At 37.3% G+C, this 23,024-nt stretch overlaps 3 protein-coding genes across 3 annotated transcripts; all 3 read left to right on the top strand.

The window, feature by feature from the left end:
* Nucleotides 1–1,595: 1,595 nt before the first annotated feature.
* On the top strand, nt 1,596–7,533 carry LOC114716737 (cytochrome P450 CYP82D47-like). Its single transcript, XM_028901782.1, has 4 exons — nt 1,596–1,955; nt 5,558–5,613; nt 5,722–6,619; nt 6,705–7,533. Exons 1-4 carry the CDS (start codon nt 1,596–1,598, stop codon nt 7,326–7,328), a joined length of 1,938 nt encoding a protein of 645 aa, XP_028757615.1. The 3' UTR covers nt 7,329–7,533.
* Nucleotides 7,534–8,150: 617 nt separating this feature from the next.
* Nucleotides 8,151–10,756, top strand: LOC114716759 (cytochrome P450 82A3). Its single transcript, XM_028901811.1, has 2 exons — nt 8,151–9,271; nt 9,950–10,756. Exons 1-2 carry the CDS (start codon nt 8,240–8,242, stop codon nt 10,577–10,579), a joined length of 1,662 nt encoding a protein of 553 aa, XP_028757644.1. The 5' UTR covers nt 8,151–8,239; the 3' UTR covers nt 10,580–10,756.
* Nucleotides 10,757–11,739: 983 nt separating this feature from the next.
* On the top strand, nt 11,740–13,832 carry LOC114716760 (cytochrome P450 82A3). The gene is made up of 2 exons (XM_028901812.1): nt 11,740–12,746; nt 12,966–13,832. The coding sequence occupies exons 1-2, from the start codon at nt 11,793–11,795 to the stop codon at nt 13,593–13,595; spliced, it is 1,584 nt and encodes a 527-aa protein (XP_028757645.1). The 5' UTR covers nt 11,740–11,792; the 3' UTR covers nt 13,596–13,832.
* Nucleotides 13,833–23,024: the final 9,192 nt, after the last annotated feature.

Genomic DNA, 23,024 nt, shown 5'->3' on the forward strand with positions numbered 1-23,024 from the left:
GTGCCCCATCGCACCGATAAAAAGACAAAGTGAATCTGATTAGTGGTAAAGAATGGATCAACTTTGCAATCAATAGTATGAGAATGGTTAGAGGAGCTCTTCCTTGTCTTAGATGGCTGGATTTGGGTGGATATGAGAAGGCCATGAAGAAAACTGCGAAGCAACTCGACTCTATTTTAGAAGAGTGGTTAGAGGAGCACCGCCGCAAGAGAGCCTCCGCCGGTGACCTAGACTTCATGGACGTTTTGCTTTCTATTCTCGATGGCTAAGGATGGAAACAGACCAGGCCTTGCTCTTAACAGGCCAGGCCTGTTTTGGAGTCTATTGGCCTGAGCCTGGCCTGTGGCCTGTTATAGGCTTATTTTTCAGCTTGAACCTGGCCTGAAATCTGTTAAAAGGCCTGTATTTTTAAAAAATTCAAATTATAATAATTATTTTTTTAAAAAAGCTAAGATTAAAAAAAACGTATATAATAATTAAATTTTTAGTCTTGTCTTTTATTTAAATTTTAGTATTATAAGTACTATTTTAAATTTTAATTATAATTTATAAGAATGTTATTGAAAATTAATTGTAATTATATGTTAAAATTTAGAATAAGACTACGTTTAAGTACACACAAAAAATTAAAATTAAGACAAATAAATAAAGAGGAAAAAAATACTAATTTTATACTCCCTCCGTTCCTTATTATAAGAGACAAATAACCGAAATACGTTGATAAAAAAAACAGTTAAAATTAGTTAAGAACAATTAATGTGTAAAAAGTATAATTTATTTTCCAAAAATACCCTCATTAATAAGCAAAGAGAGTAGGAGAGAGAATAATTAAAATATTAAAAGAAAGAGAAGTGGGAGGGAGAGAGAGTGTGAGTTGGAGATAATAAATATGGTAAAATAGGAAATCAACACAAAAAAGTAGAGACAACTTTTAAGTGTCTCTTATATATAGGAACATACCATAAGCATCAAATGTCTCTTATAATAAGGAACGGAGGGAGTAATGAATAAAGAGGATATCATACTTGAATTAACATAATATGTAAATTAGTTAATTTATCATTCTTGGAACAAAATTTTTCTTTCCTATTTTTTTTATATTTTTAAGATTTAAAAATCACATTATTTATTAATATTATTATTTTAAATTATATTTTTACCTTCACTTGTCATCTAAACTTCAAAATCTAAGAAAAGATTAAGCTATTAACTATATATTAAAATTAAAAAATAAATTAAAAGAGCACATTAACAATAATAAGGGAGACAAAATTAATTAAAATATTATATTTAAAATCAAATTAAAACTCTTACTGACTGTTATATTAATCACCGGTAGCACTTGTTTGGGGAGGCTAGACAATTCGTTTTATTGTATTGATTGAGGATGAGACGCAAAATTAAAGAGGCGGGGAAGCAAGCTTATGTGCATGTGCGTAAACAAAGCTTTAGTGACAGAGAAAACACAAGATGCACACGCATGCTTTCATATTTGGGGAGGCAATACAATTCGTTTTCGCTGTCGTTCAGCGTTCGCTATCTTCTCCTTTCTTTTTGTTTTGGTATAGAAGGAGGGCTAGAGCCCAAATTACATAATGCCAGAGTCAAACTCGGAACTATCACTGTTCAACAGATCTCAATTGCTCCGGACAGGAGTGCGTAATAAAAGCTTCATTAGAAAGTTGAAGACTGCGCTCAATGGGCTAAAGCCCAACATCATTATCTTGACAGAAACCAGATGCGAGGATGCAACCAGTTTCAATCAACTGAACACGTTGGGTTTCGATGGCTTCTCTGCTTCTACTAGTGTCGGAAAATCGGGAGGATTATTAGTTGCCTGGCGTTCTAATTATTTGAGAATGTCGGTATTAAGGACTGATCGGCAGCTGCTCCGCCTTCGTTGTCTATTGGAAGGGAAAGCTCAGCTGCTGTTAACCGCGGCTTATGCTAGGGCCGTACCCTTCCTTGCGAGCGTCAAAGCCATCTAGTTTTTTCAGCGTTCGCCATCTATTCTTGGGGTAGGGAACGTTATATATAATTACCTGGTCCATTTCCTTGTGGGCCGAAGCCCCACTTTCAGGCCCGGTCCACACTCCCCAAATATACACAAAACCGTCATTTTCCTCGACTCGCATTTCATTGAACAACGTGCCGATTTAGATACTCGCATTCAAATAATTCATGGTAAGCGATGTTGTTACCCGGGAGGGATCGGGAAAAATTGCTGTGTGCGTGAGATAGAGGTGTATAAAATGCGATACATATACACAATACATATCACGTCCTCGCAATACTCCTGGCGTCACGTGCAATCTGCTCATGTTTTTTTTTTTTTATTTGTTATACCCCCCCCCCCCAAAAAGCAAAAAAAAATTGTGACCTTATGTACGTGTATATGTTACGCAACGCAGGCTCTTGTTCTTGGCGGCAGTGATACTACGGGAGGTATGCTTACGTGGGCCATCTCTTTGCTGCTCCGAAATCTCCATGTACAGCGGAAGGCACACGAGAAGAATTGGACCTGAATGTAGGAAAGGATCTGCGAGTTGAGGAGTCAGAACAAAATAGGCTTGCGCGCCTTCAGGAAACTAAATAACCAGTAACTAATACTACTTCCTATTCTTAAAATAAAAACTAATTTAGTTTTAAATATAAGATTTTAATTTATTTTGTTTCACGTATTTATTTAGTTATTTATTTTAAGGTTGTCATTGCAGTAATTACACATATTAAATATTTTATCAAATTGTAGTTCTAACTGAAGATATTTTAGGAAAATCAACATCTATTTATTACAAATTTATAATTAACTAACTTAACTAATTTTATTAATTAACTCAGATTAATTAAACTAACTCTTATATTAAAAACCGAAAATAATAAAAGATTATAATGTGAGTGGTTATCGTGTGGCAGCAGGCACCCGGTTGGGAATCGACTCATGGACGGTACACAGAGATCAAAAAATTCTTTAGTTGGAAGGTTATTTTAAGAACCTGTGCTTGATGCACGGCGTATTTTAAATTCTCCTGCGTAATTATGAGTAAGAGGAGCATTGGCTCATCTTATCATGTACTTTCTTCTTCCGGTTTTTAGTCATGCTTTGTTTTGTTTCTTGCAAAATAAAAACACATTGTTGGTTTATTTAATGAACAAGCTGAGTATATTTACATTAATTAATTAATTAATTAACTGTGTAATATAACTTACATGATTGGATGGAATAATTAACGACACAATCACAAAATTTAGTGCTGATATATCCATTTATATCATACATGGAAATTGAGAAATGCATGTCTATATTCACAGCAGGAATATCTCCGCTATATAAACTGTACTCTCATAAGTTATATAATGATCAAACAGAAGCTGAAACGTGTAAAGTTGAAAACAAAGATGTGATAAAAAGATTTTTCAACAAAACGTGTTTTTATGGTTATATCAGCTTCTATTTATTGTAATTGCGGCCTCTAATTATTCCTTTCATTTGTCGATTTTCGTATAATATAATGTAAGCATATTTTTGGTAGGAATGAATGAAATTTATTATCATTTATAAAGAAAAGTATTAAAAAAAATTAAAGCGTAACCTTGCTGTTATCTTGCATCTTTAGTTCTACTTCCGATTCTAATTATAAGACTTCATTTATAATGGCAAATGAAATTTTATAATTAGAATCGGAGGTAGTACAATATATTTTTTGTTCCATAATAATAAAAGTATTATATTCGTCATGATAATAAAGTTTACTTAAAATATAATATTTTTTTAGTGTATTAGTTTTATATGTATATGTTCTTTACGTATTATGTATTAAATTGCCAGACATCAATAGAGGCTAATGTAACATTTTCAGCAAGAGTTAACAGTGTTATAATAATAAAAAAAGATAATTAATCCCAGGGTCTTCACAATTTTATTTGATTTTTAATCAGGTATTTATAATTTTTTTTCTTTTTATCATATCTTTTTATCTTCACGTGTTTTTAATTAGGTCTCTTTTTTTTTATCAGGTCCTTATAGTTTCACTTATTTTTTAATTAGGTCATTTGTAGTTTAAAAAAATTATTTATTCAATTTTTTCTTTAAAATTAATTTTATTTTTTAATTAATAATTATATAATTGGACAAAATAATTAATATAATCATTAAGTAATTAATAATAAATTAGAATAATCAATTATTACTATAAATTATTTATAATTACATTCTAATTTTAGAAAATTGTATTATTATAATTTCAATTTTTTAATTATAAAAATTAGAATTGAAAAATAAATAATATATATGTTTAACTTAAAATTTTAAAAGAATATTAACATAAAATTATTATAATAATTTATTATTTACAGAATATTATTGTTTATAGAATAAAGAATAAAAACTACAAGGACCTAATAAAAAATAAGGTAAAATAATAAGGACGTGATAGAAAGAAAAAAAATTATAAAGACCTAATTAAAAATATATAAAATTATAAGGATATGATAAAAAGAAAAATGATTATAAAGACTTGATTAAAAACTAGTTAAAATTATAAATACTTACATATTAATTATCCCTAATAAAAATTCATATGATGTTTACCGTGAAGTGATGGTTAAAAAAGAGTAAAACACGCCCGCGCGCGCGCTTATATCTTTGGTAAAACGATATTCTACACCTGATATGCACTGAACGTTAAACACTATCGCTATATATAATAATATTCTATTTAGTTGTTGAAATACTGTTCTAGTGTTTAAGATGCAAATTTATCGTACTTTTCCGGTCTTTAATATATAACCCAATTCTTGAGTTGATTTTGATCCTAAATATAGGACCCATTTCTCATATTTATTAATTTTCTCTAAATTACCCTTATAGATACTCCCTCAACCATAATCAAGTAGAAGAAGAAAAGGGGTATTAAGAAAGATGATTATGGTATTTTAGAAAAAATGTGTCACTTTTCTTATAATTAACTAACTTACCTAACTTCCTTAATCTAATCAAATTAGTTAAATGGGTCTTATATTAAAGACCGAAGGAGTAATTATTATTGACTTTTTAATTAATAAATCAATCTAACGGGCGATGCTTGATTAAATAGTCCCACTAATTTCAAATATGATGGCCAAAAAGACAATAACGCATCAATGAGCTCCTGACAAAGGGGCAACATACAGGAGGGATTTTGGATAAGACCGCACCGGTGACCTTTTGGTCGCATGAACAAACGGAGGGAGATTACCTCAATTTTGCGAAAAAATATACTCTTACTATCCTTAATATAGGACCTATTTAACTAATTTGATTAAATTAAAGAAGTTAGGTAAGTCAGTTAATTATAAAAATTGTGACACGTTTTTCCTAAAATACCATAATCATCTTTCTTAATACCTCTCTCTATTTTCTACTTGATTATGGTTGATGAAGTATCCATAGAGATAATTTAAAGAAAATTGATAAATATGATAAAAGGGTCATATATTTAGGACCAAAACCAACTCAAAGGTGTTGCAGGAGTATTTTAAAAGCACTGGGTTAATGGGATAATTTTTGACAAATCAGGATGGAAACGATTCCACTAGACTTGAGCCCATAAAAATCCAAAATCCACCCCGCCAGTCAGTACATCATCACCCGACATCAAACACAATTCATTAATTCCATTAGAGGTATCACTTACGGAGCTCAAATCGCCATGAGTATGATGCTTCAGTATCTTGATGGAGCCATAATTGCCGGATTGATCGCAGTAGCGTTCGTTTTATACTATGCGTTGAGGAGGATCCTCGAAAGCCTCCAGAAGCTGCCGGCGGGTGGCCTCTGATTGGTCATCTTCCCATCTTTGGTGCTTCTGGGCAGCCTCACGTGACCTTGGGAGATTTGGCTGATAAGTATGGACCAATTTTTGGCATCCGACTCGGGATCCGCAAAGCCGTCGTGGTGAGCAGTTGGGAGGTAGCCAAGGAATGCTTCACCACCCATGACGTCATCGTCTCTTCTCGTCCCAAGTTCACAGCTGCTAAAATCCTTGGATACGACTATGCTAGCTTTGGCTTCTCCCCTTACGGTTCTTTCTGGCGCGAAATGCGTAAGATCACGGCTTCCGAGTTACTCTCCACTCGCCGATGCGAAATTTTTGGACATATCCGAGATGCCGAGGTACATAGCTCGTTGAAAGAGATATACAAATTCTGGGCCAATAAAAGAGACGACTCCGGCACTGTTCCGATGGAGATGAAGCGATGGTTTGGAGACACGAATCTGAACGTGATTCTGAGAATGATCACCGGAAAGAGGTACTCCGGGGAAGACGTAGACGAGGAAGAGGTGAGGCGGTGGCTGGATGTGTTCAGGGAGTTCTTCCGCTTGATGGGACTTGTCGTGCTGGGAGACGCACTTCCATTTCTAGGGTGGCTTGATTTCGGTGGTTACGTAAAGGAGATGAAAAAAACGGCCAAAGAAATGGACAAGATTATGTGTCAATGGTTGGAGGAAAATCGTCAGAAGAGAGCCTCGGGTGTGCTTAAAACAGAGCAGGACTTCATCGATGTCATGTTGTCCGTGGTTCACCGCGCTGATCTCGGTGGCTATGATGCTGATACTGTCATCAAAGCAACCTGCTCGGTACGAGTAATATTTGGCTGACTCAATTCATCATCATATTAGATTGTGTAATTAATATTAAAATTGTTATACTGCACGTATGCAGATAATAATGGCAGGGGCAACAGATACCACCGCAGTCACCCTGATATGGGGACTCTCTTTATTACTGAATCATCGCGATGTGCTGAAGAAAGTCCAGGATGAGTTAGACGCGAAGGTGGGAAAGGATAGGCTGGTGAGCGAAACAGATATAAACAAATTAGAGTATCTTCAAGCAGTAGTAAAAGAGACGCTCCGATTATACCCGGCGGGGCCACTGTCGGGTCCACGCGAATTCACGGAAGACTGCACTTTAGGGGGGTACCATATAGAAGCAGGCACACGCTTGATGTTGAACTTATGGAAGTTGCAGAGAGACCAAAGGGTTTGGTCTGAGGCATCGGAGTTTAGACCAGAACGGTTTATGGGGACGCACAAGGAGGTTGACGTGAAAGGTCACCATTTTGAGCTCATTCCGTTTGGGGCAGGAAGAAGGGCATGTCCTGGCATCGCATTTGGGCTCCAAATGACACTCCTTACCCTCGCCGGTCTTTTACAAGCATTTGATGTCACCACACCTTCCGATGCGGCGGTTGATATGTCCGCCACCTTCGGACTTAGTCCCATGAAAACCGGACCGCTTCAGGTTTTAATCTCACCTCGCTTGTCACCTTCTCTTTTCCACTGAACTTCCTCGTGCTTCCCAAGGCCGTGGGTCCACTATAGTGTAATATACTGTGTGTTCGATTGCCCGCTAAAGTTGAAAAATCAAAATGTATGGGTTGGGGGTGTGTGTGTTATGTATTTGTGTGAGTGGTGGTTTCTACGTCATGTAAGATTATATGAAGCAACTGCCTTTCTACCTTTGCTTAATATTTAACTAAATTAAACACCATATGTGTTTCTGCCCAAAATCATATTCGCCAGGAGAATAAAGTATTGAATTTTACATTGCCTCATTGTTTGCCAGCCAAGTCATCCTCAACAGACAACTTAAATATTTTTTGTTCTTAACCCAACTGGCAGCGCTGCCGCTGCTTATGTTATGTGAGTTGCTGAGCATCTATAAAATCCATACATAACGTAAAGTTATGATAAAAAAAACCTCAATCCTGACTAATATTAATTAGCGAATAAAAATATACTGCGGTTTATTTTTGAAGAGAATCTCAAAAAATGACCGATGAATTTTGAAATTTTAAATTAATATTAATTATCACACTCATAAAAAAATAACTATACTCAAAAAGCAAATAAGAACATATTTTTAGTAATTCTTTATTTGAAATTTTCAAATACAAGAATATTTTTTTAGAATTTTTTCTTATTTTTAGAGGAATCTGCTATATATTGGATATATTAGAAAGAAAAGGAAAGAAAACCCCTAAAAAATCAAGACACACGTGTGACAAAATATGTGATGAGAAGAAGTGGAATCTATCAGTCCGGATGACAAGTTAAGCCGTAATAGGGCAAACGTCGAATCAAAAGATAGGTTTCGCAATTCTATCCATATCCCATTGGTCAGTAACACGCGAATGGAAATTTGAGCTACAGTATTTCTCTTCTGTACAGAAATTCAAGGGTGTCCCCATCGCGATGATAAAAAGATGCAATGAATGTAGGAGACTCCTGTGCTCGCAAGGTGGCGAACTGGGACATGTCTATTTTTCACCATTCACACAGAAACAGAACCAGAGGCACAATATGGGCTCAGTTCTGAGTAGCTTAGATGCTCATGCTGCTATAGTTGGACTGCTTTCTTTGCTCCTAATTTGCTTATTATCTGTTATAAGAAGGTCGAAAGATCATGAGGCAGAGGGTGGGTGGCCCATAATTGGTCACCTTCTACTCTTGAGAGGTCCGCAGATGCCCCATCACACTTTGGCAGCCATGGCCGACAAGCATGGACCCATTTTCAGCATCAGGCTGGGCTCTCGACCAGCTTTGGTGATCAGCAACTGGGAAATGGCTAAGCAATGCTTCACCGCCAACGACCTTGCCGTTTCCTCCCGTCCTGCACTTGTTTCTGTTCAACGCCTCTGTTACAATCAGGCGATGTTTGGTTTCGGACCTTATGGCCCCTACTGGCGTCAACTACGTAAGATAGCGACCCAAGAGTTGCTCTCCAATAGCCAAATTCAGCGACTGAGTCAGGTGTGTGCGTCTCGACTTGATTCTTGGGTTAAAGAGCTCTTCCGCCTATGGGCAGAAAATAAGAACGATTCGGGCCAAGTTTTAGTTGATCTGAGCGAGCGTTTTGGGAGGTTGGTGACGAACACGGTTCTTAGAACGATGGCAGGTAAGCGATACTACGATGGTGGAGCTGAGGTTCAGGAGGAGGCACGCCGGCTCCTGGAAACTTTGAAGGAGTTCGTTCGGCTTTTGGGGGTGTTCGTGGCGGGGGATGCTCTTCCTTGTCTCAGATGGCTGGATTTGGGTGGATATGAGAAGGCCATGAAGAAAACTGCAAAGCAACTCGACTCTATTTTAGAAGAATGGTTAGAGGAGCACCGCCGCAAGAGAGCCTCCGCCGGTGATCAAGACTTCATGGACGTTTTGCTTTCTGTTCTCGATGGCTCTGAGCTCGGAGGTCATGACGCCAATACCATCGTCAAAGCCACAACGCTGGTACGTATGCATTTATGAAGTTAGCCACAAGACTTTAAAAATTAAAAACTATATTAGTTTATTATTATTTCCCTGTAATTAGCTCTTTTAATTAAACGAACAAATCACTGTTGATTTAAATTTAATCGATGTGAAATCACTAACCCGTGCTCTTTTTTTTTTGCCGACATTAACCCGTGTTGGCTTACTATCTGTGTCCCCTATTTTTCATTTTTATCCCGTAACATTATAAATGCATTTCTTTTGTTAATACGGTACCCTATACCCCAGTTAATAACAGTTCGTAGGAATGAATAACCTTCCTTCTTAAATTTATATGCTACCTCTTGTCCTCGATATAAAATTTATATTTATATAACTAATTTGAGTAGATTAAAAAATTAATTAAATTAGTTATTTGTAAAAAATATATGTTGATTTTTTTAAAATATCTTTTTAAATTATATGGATTGAAACTAATATTTAATACAAACTCCTTTAACATGTATAATCAATAAGACTAGTTTAGATAAACAAGAGAGTTAAAATTAATTAAAATTTTATATTTAGAAGTAAATTCAAACTGTTTCTGTTAGCAGTTCTTATGTTGATGATGGGTGGTACTTATTTATCTCTTACCGTGCATTTACCATCTTCTTCTGTTATCCAGCGATAATTAATGAGATGCAGTGTGCGTAGATGTTAATTGCAGGGGGCGTTGACACGAGCACAGTGACCCTTATTTGGGCAATTTCGCGATTGCTGAGCAACCCCAACATCCTTAAAGAAGCTCAGAGAGAATTGGACATTCAAGTCGGGAAGGAAAGAGCAGTGAAGGAATCAGACATAAATAAGTTAGCGTACCTTCAAGCCATAGTGAAAGAGACTCTGAGACTACACCCGCCAGCAACTCTTATGGGGCCACGCGAGTTTACAGAGGATTGCATAATTGGTGGCTGCCGCGTGAAGAAGGGAACGCGACTCCTCACAAATGTGTGGAAGATTCAAACCGATCCAACCATTTGGGCTGACCCCTTGGAGTTTAAACCAGAGAGGTTCCTCACTACCCACAAAGATGTTGACGTGAAAGGACATCATTTTGAGCTCATTCCGTTTGGAAGTGGCCGGAGAATTTGCCCCGGAATATCGTTTGGCCTTCACACCATTCATCTCATTTTGGCTACATTCCTTCACTCCTTTCAGATTTCAAAGCCATCCGATGAACCCATTGATATGACTGAAATTTTTGGCCTCACAACCACCAAGGCTCCTCCGCTCCAGGCTCTCATCACTCCTCGTCTTTCTTTCCAGCTTTATGATGCACTGTGATCGGCTTTGTTTGACACAAGTGCTGCTTCGTACGTTCAAGGTGGCAAATTAAATGACCAAAGTCTATGGGGCTCAAGTTTTTATTTTTGTTTTTTGTTTTTTGGAGTGATCCTCAGTGAAAATATATGTCAAAATTAATGGTCCCTTGAAGACGCCAAGCCCGTTAATCACTGAAAATCCCCCTGGCCCAATCGTTATCAGATTCGTAATTCCTCAAATCTCGAAGCCAAGCGATGACATGTAACTTCGGAGATTTACACTGTCAATACGCTGACAATGAATGGGTCACTTTCTTAGAATGAGGAAAATTTTTCACCCATCACGATTTTTAACAGGTGTCGATCTTCAAAACTGAAATGTCTAAATAAAATACGGCGGCTGCGGCATTGAAACGAATGAAAAATAATTTAGGGCGGCCGAAAGGGGAATATAAAAAGAAAATGATTTCGATTTTTAGTCAAAAATACATGCGTTTAAGGTTTTTAAAGATGATTTTGATTTTTAATCTGTTAAAGTTAGAAAGAATGGTAAATAATGATGCATTCTTTATTCTTTTATTATTTACTCCTTCAACAATAAATTATTTTTGCTTCTTCGTATCGCTTGGAGTTATTATGAAAACAGAGCTTGATGACTGAATAAAAAATATCTTAATGAGAAGAAATTAGTTTGACTCTCCCATTTCCATAACCATAAAAAATATATAAAAAAACAGATTTCATTTGAGGCAAAACCAAAACAGCAGTGGAGAGAGGTTCTATATTCAATCACGACGCTGCAAATATCTTCTTTTACTGATTGATTGTGCTGAGAAAGCGAAATCCGATTAGCATTCTGCTCCAGGAAAGGAACATTTGGGGCGATGAGTGTAGTCCAATTTGTGTTGTTTTACACCTTTTATCTGATTATTAATGATCAGGATTGTATACATTTTACCCCTTCTGTTACAACAAGGGAACCGACAAATGTCAAAAAGCAAGAAGTCACAGCCGTTCACGCGTTCAGAGACAGGCGGCTGAAGCTAGCGGCTGTGCACTTACTTGGGAAGACTGGCTGAAAAAGACTCGACTTCCATAATCGTCTTATCGAGCCTCAGAAAAGTCATACGCCGCCATCCGTATATGGAAGCCAATATAAGAAGAGCCACGGCTTCACCGCTGGTCCACAGAATTAAGATATCATCCTCCTTGCACAAACAGAGCACAACCCCAATATGGGTTTAGTTCTGAGTTGCTTAGATCCTCCCACTACTGTACTTGGACTGCTTTCTCTACTGCTGCTAGGGTTCTCTCTCACAAGAAGGTCCAAAGCTCATGGGACGAGAGAGGCTCCTGTAGCAGGTGGAAGTTGGCCCGTTGTTGGCCACCTTCCCCTCCTAAGCGGTAAAAACATACCCCATTACTCTCTGGGTGCTCTGGCCGACAAGTACGGACCCATCTTCACCGTCAAGCTCGGGTCTCGACGTGCTCTGGTGATCAACAACTGGGAAATGGCTAAGGAATGCTACACCACTAACGACTTGGCCGTCTCCTCGCGCCCTAAACTTGTGGCTGTTGATAACCTCAGCTACAACCAAGCCATGTTCCTCTTCGCACCTTATGGTCCTTATTGGCGTGAGATTCGCAAGTTCGCCACTCTGGAGTTGCTCTCCAATCGTCGAATCCAGCAGTTGAGTCACGTGCGCGTGTCCGAGGTTGATTCTTGCGTGAAAGGGCTGTTTCAACTCTGGACTGAGAAAAAGAACGAGTCGGCCGGCCAGGTCTTAGTGGATCTGAGTCTGTGTTTTGGGGAATTGACCATGAACGAGGTTCTTAGAACGATGTCTGGGAAGCGATATTTTGGCGGGAGAGCCGAGGTTAACGAGGAGGAAGCACGACGGTTTCTGAAGACTTTGAGAGAGTTCGTTCGTCTGATGGGAGTGTTTGTGTTAGGGGATGCTCTTCCTTATCTTCGACGGCTGGATTTGGATGGACATGAAAAGGCCATGAAGATAATCGCAAAGGAACTCGACGCCATTTTAGATGAGTGGCTAGAAGAGCACCACCGCAAGAGAGCCTCCGGAGACCATAAAGGGGACGAAGATTTCATGGACGTCATGCTCTCTGTTCTTGGTGGCTCAGAGCTGGGAGGATATGATGCAGATACCATCAACAAAGCTACGACATTGGTACGTATATGTTTTGCCCAGCCATTTTCCAGTCGGGAACAACAAGATATAAAACATTTATGCTTCTGTCGTTAGTTTCAAGTCTTTACAATTAAGATCAATAATATTCAACATTTACTTCTATTAGCTCAGATGAAAATTTTAGCAGACAGCTGAAGTTTCGAAAAAATTTAGCATAATTTGTGACAATATTCTCACGGAGAGTTTGTAATTTTGTAGATATTAATTGCTGGAGGGGTTGATACTAGCACAGTAACCCTGACATGGGCAGTGTCCCGTCTGTTAAACAACCCCCATGCTTTGCGAGAAGCACAGAAAGAATTGGACATCCAAGTTGGAAGAGAAAGACGCGTGAAAGAATCAGACATAAATCAACTGGTATATCTTCAAGCAATAGTTAAAGAGACGCTAAGATTACACCCACCAGCGTCTCTCTCTGGGCTTCGTGAATTCACAGAGGATTGCACCGTGGGGGGCTACCTTGTTAGAAAGGGAACACGACTCATTACCAATTTGTGGAAGATTCAAACAGATCCCACTATTTGGTCAGACCCCCTTGAGTTCAAGCCAGAGAGGTTTCTCACTACCCATAAAGATGTTGATGTGAGAGGGCATCACTTCGAGTTACTTCCATTTGGAAGTGGCAGAAGAATATGTCCTGGAATATCGTTCGGCCTTCAAACCATTCATCTCACTCTGGCCACTTTCCTGCACTCGTTTGAATTCTCAAAGCCATCTGATGAGCCCATTGATATGGCTGAAGTTTTTGGACTCACTACCATGAAAGCTACTCCTCTCCAGGCCCTCGTCCGACCCCGTCTCTCTTCCCAGCTCTACGATGCTCTGTGATCATCGTCATCGGCACTTCAAATTTTTTGTTGACTAAATAAGTTTGACCAAGTCCAATCAGATTTCATGATGCCAGATATCGCGTGTGTCATTGTACTGGTCTCATTAATGTGCCAAAAATAAAGTACGTGTTTTTTGGGTTTAATCATAGTAAAGGAAATAAAAGTACTGCCATATGATTCTATGACTAGCGTGTTTTTGAATTTATAAATAAAAGCCTGTGTTGATTCCTTCTTTTCCGGTTTTTTTGCCTGTGTGGATTCTGGCCAGACAATGAAAAAATTACTTTTTTTTTTTTACCAGCAATGAAAAATTACTATTACTTTACTTCGGTTTTTTCCTTTAACAGCTGCGGCCCACTGCGATTCAGGGTGTGTTTGGATGACTTCAAACCGTGGTTTGGAAAAGTGATTCTGGAGAATAGATTCTGAGAAAAAGTGATTCTGAGAAGTGAGAGTGTTTGGATAGTTATTACCAGAAGTGCTTTTTACATGTGGAAATTACCAAAAAGGGTATAAGTTAATATGATAATTATATAAGGGATAGATTTTATGATTTATTTTGATTTGAAGAAATAAAATTGTTAATGAAATAATTTTTACTAACATAATTAATAATATATAAGATAATATAATTAATACATAATTAATATGTGTACATATATTTATAAAACATAATATTAAATATGTTTATAGAAAAATGATTTTTTTATAACAGAAAAATATTAATTTTGTTTAAAGATTGTAAACGTGAAATCTCATAACATTTTTTCACAACTACTTTTTGTAATAACATACTACATGTATAATAACCTCTAATGTTTAATACAATTAATTAATTAATTGTCACCACACATATATATTCATAAAATATAAGAGTGAAAAATATTTTTAGAGAAGATGAATTATTTTGTTGCAAACAGAAAGTCATGTATTTTTCATGAAGATTATAAACATAAAATGGGATGATATTGTTTGATAAAATAGAATAAACACGTCTTAAAATAATTTATTAATTATTCAAGTAAGTAATAATTAGCTTGAGAATATAAGGCATAATATTAATAAGAGAAATATAAATAAAGAAGTGTCATAATCATTAAGATGATGCATCGATACAAAGCATTTGTAATAGGTTTTGTTTTTAACTACATATTACAATCTATGATAAAAGGAAATAAATAAGACATGACTACTATCCTCGTATTGAATTAACAAGTTCGTCTCTTATGCTGTCACGAACCTGAGCCATGTAAGATGAAGATTGAATTGATGAATGTATACGTGAAAATCTAACCCCATCATCATCATCTTCTGCATAAGTACCTTCTTCTTCCAACTGAACGAATCCAGGATCAGTAATAGATGTCGTTCTAATAAAATTATGTATAGCCATCGTTGCACAAACGATTTTAACTTGTGTTTCAAAATCATAAGATGGCATGTTTTGTAAGATTGCGAACTTTTTTTTCCAAACTCTGAAAGTTCTTTCAATTGTACTCCTTAAACTTGAATGGAAATAATTAAAGATCTCATTGTCATTTTCAAACCCAGATGTCCTTCGAAAATCAGGCAAATGGTAACGCTCCCGTCTATATGGGCCGAGATATCCATTCGGTGTTGGGTATCCAGCATCCACCAAATAATATTTTCCTATATAAAAAATGAAATTATTATAAATTATGTTTCTATTGTTAAGCTAAATATTAAAAAAATATAGGAAATAAAAAAATACCTTCAGGTGGATGGGGAAAGTTCATTGAAGGAGTTGTGAGGGCATGATCAAATATCCGAGCATCATGTGCACTACCTTCCCATCCGGCCAAGACAAAAGTAAAACACATGTCCCAATCACAAACCGCCATGACATTTTGTGACACTGTTCCTTTCCTAGAGATAAATTTAGTTTGATCTGTTGCACTGACAACGCAGGAAACATGTGTGCCATCAATTGCTCCAATAGCATGTTTAAAAAAAGGCCAGTATTTACCAAACCGAATTTTTGTATGAACATGCCGGAATGTTGGATCTTTTGGTTTGATATTAGACATGGCAAGTCTACAGCATGCCATTAGGACATTATGAAAATGTCTGCTAATTGTCTCCCCTGAATGTTGAAATCTTTCTTGCTGCATTCTACTACTAAGTGCATGCCCAACGGTATGTAAAAACATTGCAACTGATTCATGTATCCCTATATTTTTAGTTTCTTTTAGACCATGTTGTTGCAATTCTTCCACCAGACTTAAGAACACATCCCGTTCCATCCTAAACATGTTATAACAACGACTGGAGTTGCCATCTAAAACATCCCTTACCCATATGCAGCCTGTATAAGTACTTGTATGCCGAGGCTCCTTACACAAGTTCAAAGTAGCGTATGCACCAACCAATGCTGCAACTTTGTTAACCCTTTTTTTCCGTCCCTTAGCATGCTCTTCCACATGTTTAATTTCATCATCCATATTCGTTTTATCCTGTGCACATACACATAAAGTTTAGAATTCCTACGTAGAAATTACGAAACATTTATAAAAGTTACAGAGTTGTCTGATTCATATAACAATCCACTGGTCACATAAAACATACACATATGGAACTGTCTAATATAATAAACAAGTCATAAATCCCTAGTATAATGCTCTAAAATGGGTAGAAGTTGTTCCTTCTGATCCTTCAGAGCTGCATACATTTCCCGTGCCTCCGGCCGTTCCATAAGGAGTTGTGTGCACCGTCTAAAGAAATCGGGATCACTGACAACTTCAGGAATTGTTTTCAGGTGAGAAAGGACTCCCCTAATTGAAATTTCATAAGCACGCGCTTCTTCTTCCAACCTTCTAGCTTCTGCTCGTGAAATGACCTCATTTCCACGCTCGGCCTCAGAAATATTTGTTTCAGTAATCTTGCTAATTGCATCCGCTATTTTCATAGAGGGAGATGTGCGTTTCTTCTTGACTTCACTCTTCCTTCTGACCCCCAGTGAGCTACTAGGTCGACTCCTACCTCTGCTTGTACCCCCACCACTGGTATCCTGCCTCAATTCAGTGTTGCCTCCACTACCTCCACTATTATCATTGAAGTTCACTGTGTTAAATTTCCCACTTATACCAGTTGGTGCGCCTAAAATTTCATCACTATCTCCGGACCCTTCTTCCAAATCTTCATTCGGTGTTCCTTCACTTGGAAGTGTCATGGAAGAAGGTGCCCATGCCTGTGGTCCAGTTGCAGCCACACTCCCAAATAGTTGAGTCAACTGATCCCTAAATTGAAGTCCTCTTTCTCTGAATTTTTCGTAGTTTGGAACTTCCTGCACATTAGACACCAATAATATCATAAAATATTACAAAAACAGTAAATATACACAAAATATTAACAAGTAGAGAAAATGTAAGATCAAAATGTTTAATAATTACCCTTATTTTTCTCTCCCACCAATCATCAGTTGCACTGACAGTATTCCTTTCAGTATCCCATCCCAATCCTGTCTCACGAAGCAGCCTATCCCATGTCTGCCACTCCTTTCGTAGGGAATCATATTTATTCTTAAATTGAGCTTTTTCATACACTCTTCCAGTTTTGGCAGTAAAGTTATCACTAAGAATATCAAGCTTTCTTTGTTCAGCTAGTACCTTTTCTTTCCCCTTGTTGCACAAGTTCAATGCACAGGTCAATAAACACTTTTGTGGTTCGTAGGTCCCAAGAAGCTTTCACCGTATTCTTACGCATTATGCTATAGCACAATTATAGCTCTTCAGTCATCACAGGTTGATCAACTCAAAATCAATTGAAATAACACAAGAAAATTGTAATTTTAAATGGCCAGAAAAAATACACCCTTCCTATTCGGAATTTCATTATCTATTTTTGTTTAAAAATACTAACTTTTAAAACGTCAAAACTAACTAAATAATTATATATATTTTTTCCTTTTCTTAACTATTGTACAAAGATGATTGAAAGACAAAATAATAAGATAAATCATATTTGAACCATCATGCACCATAAATCATATTGTACTCAACTTTTACAACAACTGTGTATTACAAATAATTTTCAAAAAAATTCGTTCATGTGTGTAATTAATACAAATATTCATGATGAATGTAATTATTGATTTGTCAACTGAAAATATAAAACACCAGCAATATAAACCTCTAAGCAAAATACAAATCACTTCTTTCAATATATACACGGATTTGAGTTGTGATTCTATTTGTCCTGGCTCTCAAAAATTGGCCATAAATTTATCAAAGTCATTAATACAATAATTCACGACAACACATTCTTGCCTCACATTCCAAAAATAAAAGCAATGTCCCAATATATTGTTCGACTTCACAGGCTTCTTCTGGGCGAATTTGGACAGGAAAAAGGGATCCCACGCCAAGCAACCAGAGCAAAACGAATTTGCATTTTATATACCCAGTGGAATTCAATTCGCAGGCTTTCTCGTCTCCAAAACAATATCACCAAATATATTCCCTGCCTCCAGAACCACATTTCGTTTCATACAAAAATCAAGCAATAAACCAGCAATCAAATTTTCGGTTTACCACAGGGAAAATACTGAAGCCAGCAATCAAATTTTTCGGTTTACCACAGGGAAAATACTGAAGCCAGCAATCAAATTTTTCGGTTTACCACAGGGAAAATACTGAAGCCAGCAATCAAATTTTTCGGTTTACCACAGGCAAAATACTGAAGCAAGCAATAATATCTCATTCCTTCGATCAACATGCCAGTCATGAACAATTTCAAAAGCAAAAGTGGGAGGAAGTTTCCAAAATCGTTCGGTTTAGCACAGGGAAAATACTGAAGCCAGCAATAAATTTTTTTTTTCACCGGAGATAGCTTACCTGACCAACGGCGACCTCACCAACCCGAGGACGAGTTGCCACGATCGGGCCTTTCACTGAGCTTTGCCCCTATCGACTTCGATGCGGAGGTGCAACACTCAGAACATAAGCTCTGCACGGCGACCTGACTGGGCGAACTACCGAGGTAAGAGATCGGAGCAGGGCCGGCGAAAGAAGGGGGAAGAGCTCAGCTGATGAAGCTCAGAGACGAGCTGAGTGAAGATCGACGGCGAGCAGCGACGGCGAAGTGAAGATCGACGATGAAATTCGGAGCAGCTCCACGAGAAGAGCGAACCGGCGAGTAGAGAAAGAGGCGAGCTTCCTCTGATGAAGGTGCGAGCAGAGCGAGCTTCCTCTGAGGATGAAGGCGCGAGCAGAGCGAGCTTCCTCTGAGGATGAAGGCGCGAGCGAAGCGGATGGCGCGAGCGAAGCGAGAAGAGTCCTCTGAGGATGAAGGCGCGAGCGAAGCGGAAGAAGAGTGAAGTGTCGGTCACAGCAGGGTATTTTGGGGTCAGATGTTGCCTTCAATTATTAGAGCCAGGAAGCGAAAATTTCTGGCTTATGGTGAAACCATGGTTTCACCGGTGGAAACCATGGTTTCAGCCCAGACCGCGTTTTGCAGCTGGAGCCTGCCTGTTTGGATGACTTCAGGTGCAAACCATGGTTTCAGCTTCCAAACCATGGTTTGCTTGGTCATCCAAACGCAGCCTCAGTCCTTTGGACAGCTGCCTGCATCGGAATTTTTAAAGTGAAATAAAGAATGATTTATTGGAATCCTACAACAGAAGGGATGGTGGGTTGGAGAAAAGATCCCTATCTTTTATGATACTCCTGTTTGGTATGAAACATTGAAGATTAAGAATAGAAATTGGGATTATAATTAAAAAAATCATTAAATTTTTTTTTAATATAAATAATTATTTATTACATGAGATTAGGTAAGGCTATAGAAGTGGGATTGAGAAATACAAATCATTTCTCATACTAAATACTATTTTGTCAATCTCAATCTTAATTTCTATTTCCTATTTTCAATGCTTCGTATATGGGTATAACGTGGGAGTGAAAGGCAGGAGGCAACGGATAAAGTCATGTCTGGGGAAAGCAAATGCATGCAAGACATATAGCGGATAGGACCGAATCTGATTCCGTTGATGTGTATTAGCATGTTCAAAAACATGAGGGGATTCACAGACAATTTTTTCATCCACCTCAATATCACTCATATTATCAAAAGCTTCAACAGGAATAGTAGTTATAGCACAGGGGTCAATCTCCTCAAGAAGAGGAGCAATATTACCTGATGTAAGGCACGAGTCCTTGTGAGTTTGTGGATGTTCTTGCTTCATCTCAGTCTCTTGCATGAGTGAATTTGGATACTTTGATTCATCCTTCCCCATCCCAGATTCAATTTGCACCATATCACTCAAGAACTTTCCCAATACACTTTGACATTCTTCTAACTCTTCCTCTGATTCCTTAGAAATTCCAGATATTTCTACCTCTTCAAGTAATCCATGGTAGTATGAATTTAAGCGGTCGTAAGCTTCTCTTAAAAATTGTATCTGGTCCTTCTTAGGAATAGTAAGAAATGGGTCAGGTTCATTGAATTGATGTTCATGAGATTGGGGGAGAGAATGGTACTTGGATTGGGACGAGGGTTGATGGTAGTATTCATATAGAAAAGGAGGTGGTTCTTGGTGGTGTGCATATGGTAGAGATATATGATTAAAGTATGGTTGGTGAGGTTGGAGTGATGGGTTAGATGATTGATGTGGAGGATGGTTCATCCAAGAGGGATCATGGGTATAGATGTGGCTAGGCATTTGAGACTCTAGCTGAGCTTAGAAGGAGTCCAACTGTTGTAACAACTCTTCAATCTCTTGAGAACATGTTGAATTAGAAGGTGTTTCATTCCATGTACTATTTCCTGCAAAAAAGTGAGAATGCGAGAGTAGATCATGATTGCTATTAAACCAAGCCATGAAAAACAAAAAACAAAAAACAAATGCAAACTACTAAAAAAAAAAACTAACATAAATAAAAACTAAAAAGGCTCAACAAATGAACCCCAATCAAGGCTACTTGACACTTAATTACTAGGGAACCAATTTCTTGGCTCCCCGGCAACGACGCCACTTGATGAGAGCCTTTGTCATTTGCCTTGGGGTTCCCAATCAAAAATAAATCCAAGTAATACAATATAGTACAAAACTCGGGTCGTTTCATTTTGAGGAGTCTTTATTTGAAATCCTAAGCAACTAAGTATCAAAAATAAAGAATTGACTTGGAAAGGGATTGATTTTCTTTTTAATTAACTAATTGGCAAAATTTAAAAGGATGCAAAATGAGTAAATAATTTTTGGATTTTTAGTTTATAAAATGGATATGAATTAAATGAATAAAGAGAATTAACAAGTGATAGCAATTGGAAGAGCAATCCTCTAGCACAATGATTAAGGCTATCATTACTTCAATTAATTTGGGAGTTAGCTAAATTCAAAAGACTCTAAGGGCCACCCCTTAGACTCGGTTTAATTAGAATAATCAACACCAAACCACCTTGCATATTAATTATTCACAATTAAACTGTTTCAGCACAATTAGCCAAAAAGAGAATCAAAGAAAAGCAATTAACATTTTTAGTCCAATAACCAAGCCACCTTGAATTACCACTGAATGTTCACAATAATTTCAAAACATAGACTGACCCAGTATAATGTAAAGAAATTAAAGCTAATCACAGCATAATGTTAAATACTAATCAAAGATTCCAACAACTACAACCAATCTCAATACAAATATAAATCATCACAGCCCATTCAAACATTATAAAATTCATTCTAAGACCTAGAAATCACAATTATAATGAAAGAAGTAAAGATTAGAAGAGTTGAAACTCCCCTTTGAAGCTCCAAGTTCAAGCCATAAACACTGTTCTAGAGAATTGGAGGATTTAGCTACTCTTAACCATCACAACCACAGCTCCAACAAACCAATTCGGTTCAGCCATGAAGAACAAAGAAGATGAATGCTGGGATGTGATTTCGCTGTGGAAGCTCACGCTGAATCCTCTCCTTCACGCCGCTGGTTTTCTGTTCCTCTTTGTGCCTCTCGCGTGTCCCGCCTCTCCTTTTTATTTTTCTTTTTCGCCCCGCCCCCCTTGCCTTGCGTCCCGCCTATTGAAGATGATTATAATAGGTTATTAGTGGTTGCGTTTTGCTCCCTTTTTTTTAATTATTTTTTTTTTCTTTTCTTTTCTTTCTTTTCTTTTTTTTTTTTTTTTTTTTCTTTTTTCTTTTTTTTTTTTTTCAAAATCTTCTAAAAACCTGCAAGCAAAAATTCAAAGATAAGGTAGCATTAATTGTCCTCAAAAATCAATTAGTCACAATTAAACTAAAATATGACAATTTTGCCCCTATAAAATAATAATTCAAAATAAAATAAATTAAATCAATTAAGACAAAAAGAGTAATTAAGCTGACAAAACTCATATAAAAGATATCAAAATATATAAAAATAATTGAGTTTGTCAGTGGATTCTCGCCAGACAATGAAAAACTTGCTTCTTTTTTTTACCAGCAATGAAAAATTACTATTACTTTACTTCGGTTTTTTCCTTTAACAGCTGCGGCCCACTTCAATTCAATCCTTTGGACAGCTGCCTGCATCGGAATTTTTAAAGTGAAATAAAGAATGATTTATTGGAATCCTACAACAGAAGGGATGGTGGGTTGGAGAAAAGATCCCTATCTTTTATGATACTCCTGTTTGGTATGAAACATTGGAGATCAAGAATAAGAATTGGGATTACAATTAAAAGAATCATTAAAAATTTTTTTAACATAAATAATTACTTATTACATGAGATTAGGTAAGGCCATAGAAGTAGGATTGGAAAATACAAATCATTTCTCATATTAAATACTATTTTGTCAATCTCAATCTTAATTCCTATTTCCTATTTTTAATGCTTCGTATGCAATGCTATATGGGTATAACGTGGGAGTGAAAGGCAGGAGGCAACGGATAAAGTCATGTTTGGGGAAAGGAAATGCATGCAAGACATATAGCGGATAGGACCGAATCTGATTCCGTTGATGTGATGCAAATCAAAACGCATGATAAGTCCCCCAATCCCCAGAGAAACAAGTGCTTGTGTGTGTGTGTGTGTGAGTGTATATAAATATATAACCGACCACCGCATCACCGTGACAAGAAAATTGAAAAAACCAGAAACCGGTTCTCATGGTTTCCGATGGCGCCTCGAATATCACGTTGGCATGGCACCGACCTATTATAGTTTTGGTTATAAATAAGAGGCATCACCCGGTGCGTTCACTCTAATGTTTGATGACTCTGCAGAATTTTTTTCCGAACTGAGACTGTGCAGAATTTGAAAGTAGGCGTTCATCAGAGGAAAACATGTCAGGGAATTCAAAGGCGCTGAAGCTGCAAAAGGCGGAGGTGAAGGAGGAAGAGGAGAGAGTGGAGGAAGGAGAGAAGGCGGTGATGAGGGTGACGAGGGAGTTGCAGATAAATGGGGCTGGCAAAATGGAAATGGATAAGCAGCT

The sequence above is a fragment of the Neltuma alba genome, unplaced genomic scaffold (genome assembly GCF_004799145.2).
Source record: "Neltuma alba isolate B1F8T4 unplaced genomic scaffold, ASM479914v2 tig00011687_pilon, whole genome shotgun sequence".
NCBI lineage: Eukaryota > Viridiplantae > Streptophyta > Magnoliopsida > Fabales > Fabaceae > Neltuma > Neltuma alba.